This window comes from Cardiocondyla obscurior, unplaced genomic scaffold (genome assembly GCF_019399895.1).
Source record: "Cardiocondyla obscurior isolate alpha-2009 unplaced genomic scaffold, Cobs3.1 scaffold33_214576_698314, whole genome shotgun sequence".
Taxonomy (NCBI): Eukaryota; Metazoa; Arthropoda; class Insecta; order Hymenoptera; family Formicidae; genus Cardiocondyla; species Cardiocondyla obscurior.
In genome coordinates, this window is record NW_027228790.1 from 249,512 (window position 1) to 265,182 (window position 15,671).

At 39.8% G+C, this 15,671-nt stretch overlaps 2 protein-coding genes and 1 pseudogene across 2 annotated transcripts; 2 read left to right on the top strand and 1 right to left on the bottom strand.

Annotated features, from left to right (window-relative positions):
* Window positions 1–1,617: 1,617 nt before the first annotated feature.
* LOC139112644 (uncharacterized) lies at window positions 1,618–2,578 on the bottom strand. The gene is made up of 2 exons (XM_070673723.1): window positions 2,560–2,578; window positions 1,618–2,435 (listed from the first exon to the last, which is right to left on the bottom strand). Exons 1-2 carry the CDS (start codon window positions 2,576–2,578, stop codon window positions 1,618–1,620), a joined length of 837 nt encoding a protein of 278 aa, XP_070529824.1.
* Window positions 2,579–3,905: 1,327 nt separating this feature from the next.
* Window positions 3,906–4,859, top strand: LOC139112645 (uncharacterized). Its single transcript, XM_070673725.1, has 2 exons — window positions 3,906–4,092; window positions 4,198–4,859. Exons 1-2 carry the CDS (start codon window positions 3,906–3,908, stop codon window positions 4,857–4,859), a joined length of 849 nt encoding a protein of 282 aa, XP_070529826.1.
* Window positions 4,860–11,864: 7,005 nt separating this feature from the next.
* Window positions 11,865–12,762, top strand: LOC139112664 (uncharacterized; annotated as a pseudogene).
* The last annotated feature ends 2,909 nt before the right edge of the window (window positions 12,763–15,671 follow it).

Genomic DNA, 15,671 nt, shown 5'->3' on the forward strand with positions numbered 1-15,671 from the left:
CACAATTAGACGGCTTTGTGTGCATAATGCAACTTCAAATTGTCTTTCTTAAGACAGAAAACGGTATTTTAAATTGTCTTTCTCAAGACAGAAAACAGAATTTTAAAATGTCTTTTTCAAAACAGAAAACAGAATTTTAAATTGTCTTTCTCAAGACAGAAAACAGAATTTTAAATTGTCTTTCTCAAGACAGAAAACAGAATTTTAAATTCTTTCTCAAGACATTATTTATTTGTCAAAAAATTATTACGAAAATTAATTAGACGCAACGTAAAATTATATATTTATAATATCAGTAGCACGGGTATTTAATTTTGGTTATCATTAGTCGCGAAAATCTTAAAGTATACACTATAATTCGAACTCTTGCGATCTATTTCTATCCTTGCGCGCCTGTATAAACACAAACGCGTGCAAGCGAGAGAACGAAGGTGCGCCTATAACTTTTTCTTAGCGACCACTCATGCGTTCTCTCTCAAACGCACGGGTTGCGAGCGAGATAGAGCATGAGAACGCCTCCCACCAAATTTTCCCCCGTCCTCTCGCTTCTCTCGGCGCTTCACGGCTCACGTACGCGCTCCGCGGTGTGGCCTGACGCACACTACGCTAGCTCACGCACGTTAGCTGCCGTCGCCGCAGAGTGTTAGGCCATTATTGCCGGTCAGTGTACATACAATACATGAATTTTTACCTAAGGTTCCACCTGGATATAAGATATCTGAAACTCCAACACAGATCATTTACCTTCCAGTCGTCGTACAAAGCGTTACTGATTTCACGATTTGCATTGTAGATCAGAACGGACGATTGCTTGATTTTCGTGGCGAAGAAATTACCGTGAGACTGCATGTGCGGAGACGACTTTAGTGTGAGATGCTCGTTTTGAATAAAACGTCGAACGTGAGACAAACTAAATACACAGCTTCCACCAAAGGGGTTCAATTATTGAAGAAAAAACTTACTACATCAAACGTAGAATTTTTAAAATCATTGGGTTTCATTGTGTGCAACATCTAAAAATGGCTGATATATTGATTATTGATGTTAAGCCGATCTTTGACAATAGTATTTGTTACGTCAAAGGTTGGAAATTTTGAGTGAGTTCATTTACCGCTCCTCGGATGCTTAGGAAAAGGCACGAGAGTAGGTAAGGAGGAGGAAGGGGCTTGGAGAGTGACGTAATAGCCGATTCTTGCGTGGCGCGTATTTGGAGGGGCCACGCGTAAACGCACTAGGAATGGGTTCGAGTCGATTGCGTGGAGAAACTAGCGCGTAGTATTTGTTCTTTTTAGGGAAAGAAATTTAATCCTTATTCCCTGAGATAGAACTTGAGGTGGTTTTTCGCAACAAAGGATACTTGGGTTAAGTTGAAATAACTGTTTCTGAGATTTCAGTAATGTAGTGGACAATTTTAATCTTAATTAAAATACAAATTTAGAATAAAAAAAACAGATTAAACGAATTTAGTGAGATAATGATATAAAAAGAAAGAGGAAGAGGACTTAATAAAAGATATAATTTAAACATTTTAAAATTTACAAAAAAAAGAAAAGAGAAAAAGGAAATGTATTAATTATAGGATTTAGAACTAACAATAATAATTTAAGATGGAAGGCATTACTCTAAATCTATCTCTACGATTTCTGTTATCCGGGCCGTCGACCTCGGAAATACCCTGTCGATCAACCTGATCGGAGCCAGGAAGGGATGTTCCACCCCGGGATAATAAATGAGAATGTTATGATCAGGAGTCGCTCTTCTGGCTTCCCTCCTGATCTCCTCAGGATCAAAGAAGTCAGGGCCTATTGTATAGGCCCTTTCCGGGACGGGTTCCGTCCACGGAGTGCAGGTGCTCCGGAGGAATTCGAGGAGAGGGTCTACGACTTCTCTCGGTTCCTCTTGCTTCTCCAGGAACTCTACGCTCGGGGCGGGGGAAGGGGAATGTTCCGGGCTGTCAGGCTCATGCCAGGAGATGGTTTCGTCCTCGGCAAAGGAGTCGACCTCCTCGGGTTCCCCAGGATAAGGAGTCGGTGACCGGGTGGGAGAGGAGGATGCTCTAGGAGCAACTCTAGGAGAAGGTCCGGAGGAATTCAAGGAAACGTCTGGAGTATAGGACGGAGTGGTAGGGCGGAACAGCTCCGGCTCAGGTTGAGGCGATGAAGTCGACCTCGAACGCGACGGCGATGGTGTTTGCGCCGGAGTATTCTTCTCTGACTCAATGTCTTCGCTGTTACTCGGTGAGTTGGGAGGTACGATGGGCAGAGGAGACCACGACCGCTCTGATCTGACTTTCGAAGGTTCCGGTGTGACCTCCCTTGGCGCTGCCGCGAATAAGAACTGGACAAAGAAACTTTGAACCAGTTTTCGCAATTCACGTATTTTACGATTTCTTCGGGCGCGGCTTTTCTTGATGGATCGAAGATTTCTTGATTCCACTAAAAGGTATCAATTTGAGTTTGATTTTAATAAAATGTTTAAAGCGGGAAATATGTCAGGGCAACACGCCGCATTCTTCCTTCCGGATCTCTCAATAGATCGCTTCGAAAATTCTCCCGGTACCTCTGTCCGGATAGGCCATCACTCGAGCTAAAGTTTAGATAGTCACCATTTACTGGCAGCATATCGTAACCTCTGACAGGAGGAGACCCATTAACCGAACCGAATCAAGGGAGAATTCAAAGGATTCTAGAGAGATACCTACTTCGGAAAGCGCAAACGGCACCCTGGCAATACCCACGTCATTCATTTTTAAGAATAAGAATTTTAGAACTTTAGAATTTTAGTGGAATCATTTAAAAGGGGAGAAAGTAATGTGGTTAAATGAAATAATGAGACTTACTTTTCGATGTCTTCGGTTGCTCTTGGACGAGTCCCTTGCAACTTCTTTATAAAAATCGGCTCAGCAGTGAGTCACAAGTCACACACAGTAACAATGATATTATCGAGAAAAAATTCAGAGACTGAATGAGAGCGAGTCCCGCTGGAACACGCGGTTTTATAACCTTGGAAAAGGGGTGTGCTAGCGCCGGATTTCCATTTTTGAAAGAGTCAGTGCTCTGATTTGGCGGCCATGTCCCTCCACTTTTCCTTTTCTTAATTATTGGTTATTCGGATCTCATCCCTTCTCTGATTTTTTTAAGCTCTAGTTTTCGTCCTTAGATTTTTAATTAGTGGTGAGGAGTTCCCGATATCTATTGGCTCGAGAGAAAAAACTCGGTTGTGCGACACTCCGCCCGCATGGCTTCCCCTTCTAACCTTCCAGAATATTGTCATTAATAGTCGGGAGAAAATTCCTAAGGACCCCCTTTTCGTTATCACCGGGTCGCGTTTGTTTATGGGATCCGGTCGCGTGTCATATTCTTATGACTGCAGAGCTTTCACCCCCTTCGTTTGTTTATGCTTCATAGTTGCGATCTTAAGTGCTTCACTTATCGCCAGATATTTGATATTGATTTCAAATCGTTTTAGGTTCCTTCTAATATTCTTTGAAGAGTTTTCTGTTTAAGTTTTCCGTCGGTATCTATGCCGTGATTGTTCTAAGTTTCATTTAAGCATCCGGCAATAAGGATTTCGGAGTGTAAATTATTTCTTCTGGAAGCCTGAAAGTTCTCTCTCGTCACCAAATAGTCACGGTTTACTCTTTTTATCTAATTTATTGAACGCGTGTCGGAAAAAAGGAGATGTGGAGTCCGAGAACGTAACATATTGTTAAAATTGAAACTCATACGTACAACCCATATGCTAACACAACGTTTGGATATAATGATGAAATACGGATACCAATACAACAACAGGATTTGTATACGTTGCCATGTGACAGTTTTCTCTATATTGAGGGAAAAATAAAAATAAAAAAACCTGACGATAAGTTAACAGCTGCGCTAGGAAATAATTGTGTAGCGTTTATGTTCGATGAAATTCGTTATGAACTCAATGGTGTAGAAATTGATCGCAACAGAAACGTTGGAATAACTAGCACTCTTAAAAATTATATATCGCTAACATCTGATAATGCTGTGATGCTGCAAAATGCTGGATGGAGTGAAACATCAACTACGTCAGAAGGATTCTTTAATTTTTGTGTACCCCTCAGTATATTGTTAGGTTTCTGTGAAGATTATAAACGAGTGGTTGTCAACGCTCGCCATGAATTAATTTTAATACGCGCTCGCAATGATAATAATTCCATTATTGGAGATTCGAAATTAGAGCCAGAAATTGAATTGCATAAAATACAGTGGCGAATGTCTCATGTCATATTAAATGAGGTCAATAAATTATCCATGCTGCGAACTTTGGATAGTGGGCGATATTTAAGCATGACTTTTCGCTCATGGGATTTGTATGAATATCCTCTTTTGCAGAGTACTACAAAACATTCTTGGGCCGTTAAGGCTGCAACGCAACTTGAAAAACCTCCATACGTTATCTTTGCTCTGCAAACCGATCGCAAAAACGTTATGTCTAAAAAATCAACCATTTTTGATGACTGTAAATTAGCGAATGTGAAACTTTTTCTCAACTCTGAATATTATCCATATGATGATCTGAATTTAGATTTTGACAAAAAAAGATACGCCATTCTTTATGATATGTATATACGTTTTCGTAAAGCTTATTATGGCAACAGTTCTTATGAGGCTTTTTGCAATGTAGCAGCATTTCTATCATATGGACCATTTGTTGTTATCGATTGCTCTCGACAGAACGAGTCAATCAAAAGCGCCACTGTAGACGTGCGATTAGAATTTGATTGCAAGGAAAATGTTCCTGCAAATACAACCGCATATTGTCTTATTTTACATGATCGCATAGTTGAATATAGTCCACTGTCTAACGTTGTGCGCAAGGTCTTATAAAATTGCTATATCAGCAGTTTTTATCATATATAAAGAAACAATTTTATCTACTGTGACGTGGCGGTTTTGGCTGCTTCGTCGCAGCTCCCCGCGGCCGTCACAAACGCAGCGGCGTTGGACGAACCGCCGTAGCGTAGAAAGCGGAAAGGGGGGGGGGGCGCGGGAATCTCCGGAGGGTTCGTGTTTGGTTTTGAGGCGGTAATTAACGATCGCGATGCTGGATTTTGTTGTTACCGTATGTGGCCGAGATTGCCGACTGTCCTTGACGCGAGAGGAACGGGCCATAGGCGGGGGCGCCAACTTCCGGAAGAAAGGGGTGACCGGATACGGGCCCAGGATGGGAGGCCACCCATCCCGAGAACCGTGGAGGAGGCTTGTCGCCTGCACCTTTCCACGCCGAAAACCACCTGCGGAAGAATGGTTGCGACAACGGACGATCCGAAACCCGCGCCAACCGGCTAGTACCGATAGGGCTCTGTGAGGGCAGCGGCTTACGCGGGAAATCGGCAACGTAGCGCGGAAAAATCCGCGAGACGCGAGAGTGGGGATGCGCCGGGCCTCGTGCCGAAAATTCGCGCGGTCCTCGCTCTCTTCCGTGTCGACCGGCGTGCTAGGCGTGCGATAGGAAAAGATTGGCGAGCGAGAATTAGAGCGAGGGCCCGAGCGAGAGCGAGAGCGAGAGAGCGAGAGTGCGAGGGAGAGCGAGGACGACTAGAGAGGTCCAGGCGTTTATTCGGTGAGATCTTCCACCCGCATTGCGGAATTATTATATATTGTACAGCCCTCTGCCTCCCGGGAAGACCGACACGGCTCTGGACGATACCCGGCCACGTAAAACGGGCACGCGGGCCCGTTAGTATCTTTTGTTTGGTGGATCTTTGTCGCGAGGCAAAGACGTAGTGTTAGAGAGTGGCTGCCGACGGGCGTCTAAGAGCCGGGGGGGTTGGATCCCGCGGGAAATACTGGGCCAGGTTATCCGAATTGCGCGATTTTAGCGGTCGTAGGGTGTTCGTACGTCGTGCCCGCACGGAGAGCCCTCGGCAGCGGCCGAGGCCGAAAGAGATCTACCGCGATTTCGTGAACGACAGGCGATTTTCCGTGAGAGTCTTTCGTGTCGCGGTGTCCCGTGGAGGCACGTTGCGTGCAGGGGAGACGCGTGGCCGGCACCACAACATCCAGGGCCGACGCGAGAAGATCTAGCTCTCGTACGCTTATTTTAATTTTTGTTAATTTTTTTTATATATTTGTTTGTTCCGTTGAACATAATAAACGGATCCTCTGTTTATGGTCGTGTTCGCGTACGCCTTATTTTGTGTCGTCGTTCCCGTTTGTCCGAGAATTCCGCGCGCTATACCCCGCCCCTCTCCGTTCGGATGGGCTAGCCCCCGCGCGTGACGGCGATTCGAATTCGGTAGGAATTGTCGAGGACCGGATAACTAGTCCGAGATAAAAATCGGCACGGCGAAGCCCGTGCCTGGCGCCCAAAAATCGTGTTCGTGCGAGATTCCGCCGTCCCGCGCCGGAATACGGCCGAGGTACCGCGACCCCTCCTCCCTCCCTACCCCTCGTGGCACGTCGGTGCACGGATTTTTCGTCCGTGCACGGTAGTCCCTTTTTGTTCACGACTCTCCTCCTCGGGGAGGAGAGAATAAGAATTATCGTGACACTACACATCATTATTGTTTCAAACACGCGTTCATCATGATTGCGCCAACGTTTGTTGATCTTCAAGGTTTTAATATTGGACGGCGATTTATTGTAAAAGAAGTTGCAGTGCTAAGAGAGGGTACTGTTCTAACTCATTATATCTTTAAAAATCCAGTGCCTTGGAATTTTTTAGCGCAATCTGAAAAATCATGCATTTCTTGGACAATAAAATATCATCATACATTGTCATGGGAAGAAGGAACCGTGCCATACAACATGGCAAAACAATTAATTACAACAGCTGTAACAGGTGTAGACGGTGATGAAGTCACGTCTTATATACGTCAAAGGATATGAGAAATGTGCATGGTTGGCTGATATGCTCGACGATGATGTTAGAGAAGATTACACCATTGAAACCTTAGACGCTGATTATGAAGATATTGAATCTTTAAATATTTTAGATACTATTAATACTGTGCGATGCGGAAATCATCTTACGCATTGCGCTTTACAGAATGTATTTAAAATATTCAACTGGTGGTCGCAGCGTCAAAAGGAATTATAAAGATTAAAAAAAATTTATGTTAACGGGGATGGCGATGAAGTGTAGCATCTTATATCAAAGGATATGAGAAACGTACATGGCTGATATGCTCGACGGTGATGTTAGAGAAGACCACATCATTGAAACCTTAGACGCAGATAATGAAGATGCCGAATCTTACAAAATATTTTAGATTCTATTAATAATCATCTTACGCATTGCGCTTTACAAAATGTATTTAAAAATATTTAACTGGAGCATCAAAAAGTTGTAAAAAATTTTAATAAAAAATTTTAATAAAAAAATTTCTGTTAGCGGATGGTGATGAAGTGTAGCACCTTAAAATATTTAATTAGTGGTTGTGGTGTCAGGAGGAGTTGTAAAGATTAAAATAAAAATTATTTTTATGTAAAAAATATGTTTTTTTATTTTTATAAAATATATTAATATTTATAAAAAAATTTTTAACAAATATATAATATTTAGAATAGTAAGTAATAATGTTTTATTCACTTTTCGAGATACATTCGTCTCCTTACATTCTTTAAATCTCTACAAAAACTTAACCATACTAATAATATTTCTTTATAAGCATCTCCTTACATATAACAATATTTAGAATAAAAATATATACATTTTATGTTTCTTAATCTAAAATCAAGTTTTTGGAGCTGAAAAATATATAATTATAAATTAAAAAATACAATATATATTAAAGAATATATATTAAAGAATATATATTTATTTTTACCTAACTCCAACTTTCCGGCGCAAAGGCGATGTCCTCCTCCATATCAAATAAGCGGCGCAGCCCGAAGACATCGCCACCTTCATGAGGGCCCATCCATATATATATATATATATTATATTGTCTATCACGATAGCGTTCATTTTTAATTGAGTATTTTTTTTTTATATTTATAAATCCTTTTATATGTATTTCTTCTGGATCAATCCATTCCTAAAAATTAAAAAAATTAAATTATTTTTATTTCTATATTCTTTTATTATTCAAATATATTTTTGTGTAAAGATGACTTACGGGCTGTATGCGTGGAATTTTTATTTTTACAACATGTCTAATTTGCACCTCGTCAAATGGCTCGCTGTCTATGTATATGCGCTGAAAAAAGTATTATGATACATTTTTTGTTTATTAAAATAATTTGTATTTTTTACGTGATAATACTTACCCCAATGGCTGGATATACCACATTAATATGATTCTCTATACAATCATTGTAAAATGAGTCACTCACTTTTTCTTTTTTAACAAAAAAAACTTTACAGTTAAATGCATCTCAAAACTACGATGTTTCACAACTAGATAGATTTTCATCTCACAGTCTCTCTTTATATATACATTTTTGCATATTAATGCATTTTTTAACACGTGTCGATTTGACAGCATTTTTTTCTTAAAGTGATTCGCACGGGTATATGTCACACCTTAGGATAGTAGATGATAAAAAAATTTCAAAGAAAGATTCGCATGAGTATATGTTTTAAATGTTTATATTATATTTCAATAATGTTTATATTAAATATATTGTTTATAAGAAAAAAATATTTGCAAATTTATATTTTTAATATAAAATAATTTCACATTATGTGCAAGAATGCATCTTGAGTTTCAAACGTGTAGCTATAAGAAAAATTTGCATAAGTATATGTCGCATTTTTCGAGATACATCTTTTTAAATGAAATAATTTCTTAATCTCTCATTGCATGATAAAATGCATCTTAAGTTTCAAACGTGCTAAACGCTGTAAAAAGATTTGCATGAGTATATGTCACACCTTCGGGACTGCTGTTGATAAAAAAATGCTTTCGTTTTACTTTCTGACTGTCTGCAGTGAGCTCACAGCTGTAGCCTGTCAGTCGTATGCTGATTTTTTCAAGTGTAACGTCTAATTTCTCTCAAATGGAAAAGTGTTCGTCGCTACTGCATATTCTTGCGCGTCGCGAGTTGGGGGATCGTACCCCATTCAGTACAGGCGGTGTGTGGTGTGATACACACCAAAATCACAGTTTAGCTCAATTTAGCTTATATTTAGACAATCGCTTATGTCGTGAAAGCAGCCGTGGTGGAATATTAATATTAGACAGAACTCTTCGTTCAATTCCTGAAAATCCCGTGAGTGACGAGCGCATATATGTACTTGATAAGCAGATAAACTTGTGCACCCACATAAAACAATCCGTTTTGGCGGACAGCAAACTGCTACCAATAAAAAGAATACAACAAAATTAAAAACGTAAGTTTTTTTATTGTATTTGTAATATATTAACGGTTGTTGCTAGCGCGGGGTGTTGTGAGGGGGAATAAACACGGGTTTCTAACTCAGGAGCGTTGAGGGAGGCGAGGGGACGGGGGAAAAAAATCCGTGATGAGAGGAGCGCGGGGAGAGGTAGCCGTAGGTGGGAAGAGACGGGGGAGGGATATGAATGGGCGACAGATACCCCCCCCCGTCTCTTTCCACCTACGGCTACCTCTCCCCGCGCTCCTATCATCGTGGATTTTTTCCCCCGTCCCCTCGCTTCCCTCAACGCTCCTGGGTTAGACCCCGTGTTTATTCCCTACTTACTTACTACTCTATTGCCAATTATTCCTGCCCAGACGTTTAACTTCCATTTAAATTGGAAGGCACACTGACGGACGGCGTGTGGATTTTGGTATTGCCACATTATGAAATTTTTAAAATTAAAAATTTCATTTGGTGTAAAAATTGCCTCGTTGCTCCATAAAATACGGTTAGGAAACGTCTCATCTTGACGACATTGAGCTAGGAAGACTATCAACATACATTATTAATTATTATTAATTGAGAAATTAAATTGAATATAAGTATCAGTTATAACAAAGTATACATACATATGTACTCGTTAGACAAATGTATGTATACGCGTTCTCAACGTATTTAGAGTCAAGCAGATGGACTAAATATTGTCGCGTCGATTGTGTACGTACATAACGTTTACATCGACCTGCTTGTCTAACAGAATTAAATGTTTTTTCAAATTAAATGAAAACGATCAAGTTGCTTGCAAGATTCACGATTTTGATAATAAAACAACGAATTGCTCGAATTAGATTTAACAAAAGAGTTTGCGCGTGAATCGTTTTATTCGCTTTTTCATGTATTTTGTCAAAACAATGAGTTTTAAGAAATGAAAAAATATAAATACCTTGACAAACGATTGCGCGTTGCATCTGGTCCCGTAGGAGAAAATGTTGCACCCGTTGGTAATGATACGGGTACAATCCATCCTCTTGTATCACGCGGTGCACTAATCGTCTCGACACACCCACAATTTCAGCCACGCGCCGCACACTATTCGTCGGATCATTTTCGAACTTGTTTAGAATTGCTTCCTCACGATTAATGTTCCGACGAATACCGCGATCAAATTGCACTAAATGTTGTTTCTGCACACTGACAAAACCCGTATTTCGCGCACGCCGAACGCATCTTAAAATTGTCCCAACCGTTGGATGGGCTCGGTTGGAAAATCTTTCGCGATAAATACGGGCTGCTTCTAACGCGTTTTCGTGAGCCATCCCGTAACAGATTAACATATCTGTGTACTCACTAGCTGTATACCGCATTTTTCAATATAAAATTGAAAGCACTTAATGTCTCGCAACACGTTCGTACAAAGAAGCACTCGACTGTTAAAAGAAACAACAATTTAAAGTTATAAATATTGCTTGTGCTGCTTTTGTAACAAGGCGCCTAATATTATAACTAATAATTTTAATACCGGTTGGTAAATACATTCAACTTTTGCGAGTGGTCAATTTTATTCAAAAAAATAAAAAATTAAACAAAAATTATACAAGAAAACGAAATAAATTTTTGTTAATGAAAATTAACACGCAAAAGTTGAATGTATTTACCGACCGGTATTAAAATTATTAGTTATAATATTAGGCGCCTTGTTACAAAAGCAGCACAAGCAATATTTATAACTTTAAATTGTTGTTTCTTTTAACAGTCGAGTGCTTCTTTGTACGAACGTGTTGCGAGACATTAAGTGCTTTCAATTTTATATTGAAAAATGCGGTATACAGCTAGTGAGTACACAGATATGTTAATCTGTTACGGGATGGCTCACGAAAACGCGTTAGAAGCAGCCCGTATTTATCGCGAAAGATTTCCCAACCGAGCCCATCCAACGGTTGGGACAATTTTAAGATGCGTTCGGCGTGCGCGAAATACGGGTTTTGTCAGTGTGCAGAAACAACATTTAGTGCAATTTGATCGCGGTATTCGTCGGAACATTAATCGTGAGGAAGCAATTCTAAACAAGTTCGAAAATGATCCGACGAATAGTGTGCGGCGCGTGGCTGAAAATGTGGGTGTATCAAGACAATTAGTGCACCGCGTGATACGAGAGGATGGATTGCATCCGTTTCACTACCAACGGGTGCAACATCTTCTCCCACGGGACCAGATGCAACGCGCAATCTTTGTCAAGGTATTTATATTTTTCATTTCTTAAAACTCATTGTTTTGACAAAATACATGAAAAGCGAATAAAACGATCGACGCGCAAACTCTTTTGTTAAATCTAATTCGAGCAATTCGTTGTTTTATTATCAGAATCGTGAATCTTGCAAGCAATTTGATCGTTTTCATTTAATTTGAAAAAAACATTTAATCTTGTTAGACAAGCAGGTCGATGTAAACGTTATGTACGTACACAATCGACGCGACAACATTTAGTCGACCTGCTTGACTCTAAATACGTTGAGAACGCGTATACATACATTTGTCTAACGTGTACATATGTATGTATACTTTGTTATAACTGATACTTATAATTAATTTAATTTCTCAATTAATAATAATTAATAATGTATGTTGACAGTCTTTTTAGCTCAATGTCGTCAAGATGAGACGTTTCCTGACAATATTTTATGGAGCGACGAGGCAATTTTTACTCCAAATGGAATTTTTAATTCTAAAAATTTCATTATGTGGCAACATCAAAATCCACACGCCGTTCGTCAGTGTGCCTTCCAATTTAGATGGAAGTTAAACGTCTGGGCAGGAATAATTGGCAATAGAGTAGTAAGTATTTTTCTTACATAAAAATTATAATAAAAAACCAAATTTTAAATATTTGTATTATTAATTTGCAGATTGGTCCGTACTTTTTGCCTCCGCGCCTCGATGGGGAAAGATACGCACAATTTTTGGAAAATCATCTTCCAATTTTGTTAGAGGAGCTTCCTCTACAAATGCGGCAAACGATGATTTTTCAGCACGACGGAGCACCACCGCATTATTCACGTCGCGCGCGAATGGTCTTGGATCGACACTTTCCGGATCGGTGGATAGGCCGAAATGGTCCAATTTCGTGGCCAGCATGATCTCCAGATCTTAACGTCCTCGATTATTTTGTGTGGGGATACATAAAAAATCGAGTGGAAAATGTGCGCGATCGTAATGTAGAAGAGGTACGCGAAAACATCATAGCGGCCTTCAATACAATTACGCCGAACGTAGCACATCGCGCTACTCGTCAAATTATTCAAAGAGCACGATTATGCATTCAACAACAGGGCAACCATTTTGAGCAGCTAATGCACTAATTTTTAACAGTGGATTAGGCCTATTGGGGACACCACTAAAAAAAAAACGCGCCAAGCTATCTACCTCGCGAGGTGGTGTGGAAACGATAGCGTTTTCATACCGCAATAATAGAATTTCCATAGTCAAAACAATTAAAAAATAATACTTTATTCATCAGGCTGCTTATCTATTAAAGTTATAATAATAAAGACATTAAATCAAGTAAATAATTGCGAACACGAATAGAAAATAAACCCTACAATTTCCTTCGCGCATTGCTCGATGCTTGAATAGATAATATACATTAACGCGATAATAGCGTAAGCTGTGATTTCGGACGGCCAAACCTCTTCCCTCACCATGCGTCGTCGCTTCCCTTACCCGCGCACCGTCCTCCGACTCGCCTAAGAACCGAACCGCCCAATCTATGATTTTTGTAAAGTCGCGTGGGATGGGCCGTACTTCCAGCGTCTCGGTAGCTTTCAGCGGCGCGTTCTTACTCGCACGGGGGCGTCAAATCTTTACATGTTATTTTCTCGGTTATTTACGCCTAACTTACAAAACCGTATAGGACTTTTCTACTTATTTTTCGAAGCCCAACCTACAGCTAAGAACTTTTTTATATCAACTGGGACACCCTGTATATATATATATTTATATATATATATATATACAGGGTGTCCCAGACATAACGAAGGATACTGGGAGGATAAATAGAACTAATTGAGACAAGTAAAAAAGTCCTGTACCATTTTGCAAAATTTTCAACCGTTATTTAGAAAAAAATTAAAATGTACAAATTGTATAGGCGTAAGAGCGACAAGGAAGCTACGCGTGAGTGAGCGTGACAAGCGACGGCGCCATTCCTAGCCATTCGTCTGTCGCGCTCACTCACGCGTAGCTTCTTTGTCGCTCTTACGTCTATACAATTTATACATTTTAATTTTTTTCTCAATAACGGTTGAGAATTTTGCAAAATGGTACAGGACTTTTCTACTTGTCTCAATCAATTCCATCTATCCTTCCAGTATCCTTCGTTATGTCTGGGACACCCTGTATATATACACAGGGTGTCCCAGACATAACGAAGGATACTGGGAGGATAAATAGAACTAATTGAGACAAGTAGAAAAGTCCTGTACCATTTTGCAAAATTTTCAACCGTTATTTAGAAAAAAATTAAAATGTACAAATTGTATAGGCGTAAGAGCGACAAGGAAGCTACGCGTGAGTGAGCGTGACAAGCGACGGCGCCATTCCTAGCCATTCGTCTGTCGCGCTCACTCACGTGTAGCTTCTTTGTCGCTCTTACGTCTATACAATTTATACATTGTAATTTTTTTTTTAATAACGGTTGAAAATTTTGCAAAATGGTACAGGACTTTTCTACTTGTCTCAATCAATTCCATCTATCCTTCCAGTATCCTTCGTTATGTCTGGGACACCTTGTATATATATATATATACAGGGTGTTTCATACTAAACGGACGTAATTTGAGAAGTAAGTAAAACTGGTCTAGACGAATAGAAAAGTCTTATATCATTTTGTAAAATTCTCAACAGTTATTGAGAAAAAAATTAATTTTATTTATTATACAAGCGACGGCACCATTTTTAGCTACTTGTCTGTCGCGCTCATTCACGCGTAGCTTCCTTGTCGCTCTTGCGTTAGACAAATTAATTTTTTTCTCAATAACGGATAAAAATTTTACAAAATGATATAAGACTTTTCTATTCGTCTAGACCAGTTCTACCTACTTCTCAAATTACGTCCGTTTAGTATGGGACACCCTGTATATATATATATACATATTATATTATTAGTATTAAGAAAAAGGGAAAAGTTTAAGACTGAATTTGTTAATACTTTAAACATACTCTAAGACATTTCTTAGACAATTTATGTAAAGTATGTTTAAAGGCCATCAGATAAAATAATAAAAAAACAGAGCTTACTTTGTGAGTCATGGCTTTGAGTCATGTTGAAACGTCTTCTTGAACCAAGGCCAGCCTTACAAGCCAATAGCAAAATTCGTTACCATATAAGGAACCAAGGTTGAACCTACGTAGACCAATCTAAAACTGTAACCAAATAAGGATTAACAAGGTCGGAACTACTCCTTTCCATTGTTCTAAAATAGTATATAAGCAGTTCAGAAAACCACAAGCGCCCCCTTTTACCTTTCTCGCGCTCGCTCTCTAGTAAAAAGCTCTGAACCGGTCTCGTAAATTCTCTCGTAAAAATCAGAAAGGTCTTAAGTGTAAGCTCTCAGCTTTTAGATAATCTCAGAAGGTCTCAAGTAGAAAGATTGTTTATAGCATCATACTATAATTTGGCAAGAGACATAGAGAAATACAAATAGAAATACCCATATTGTAAATTCGTTAAACCATACGACTGACTTTACTATTTATATCGAACGTTGTAAAAATCTGTGTTCAGTAATAAATCTACTCTGGGAACAAATTGTCAACTTCTCTACAGTGAATTATTAAGTGACCTTTATCTTGGAGTTTTAGCCTTCTTAACCGCAGAAGAACCCTTTAATTATTATTATTCATCATTACATGGTCGAACCAAGTCTCGAAACCACTTCGAACACTGGGACGTCACATCACACAAAACTGGTGTCAGGCTAAGGGACTGACGGTTAATCCCGAGAAGACCTCAGCTATAATATTCACCAGAAAATACAAACCGGAACTCATCAGGCCTTTAAAACTGTGGGGAAAGGAACTAAACTTCGTAACCTCAGTGAAATACCTGGGAGTTTTACTAGATACGAAACTGAGCTGAAAACTCCATTTGGACGACAATTTGGTCCTTCGAGCCGGATTCAGTCTGGAATAAACGACCGGTGGAGAAGCCAGAGGAAACCGACTGACGTTGCGGCCTGACGAGAGGTGCAATATAGCAAAGCCACGGAGGATTGGTGCCGCATGACACAGGAGCGTCCGTTCGATGAGAGACGAAACGGAGTTCCGGAGGCAAACGTTCAATTTGAGAAGGAAGGACGGCTGCTGCATCCAGTGAG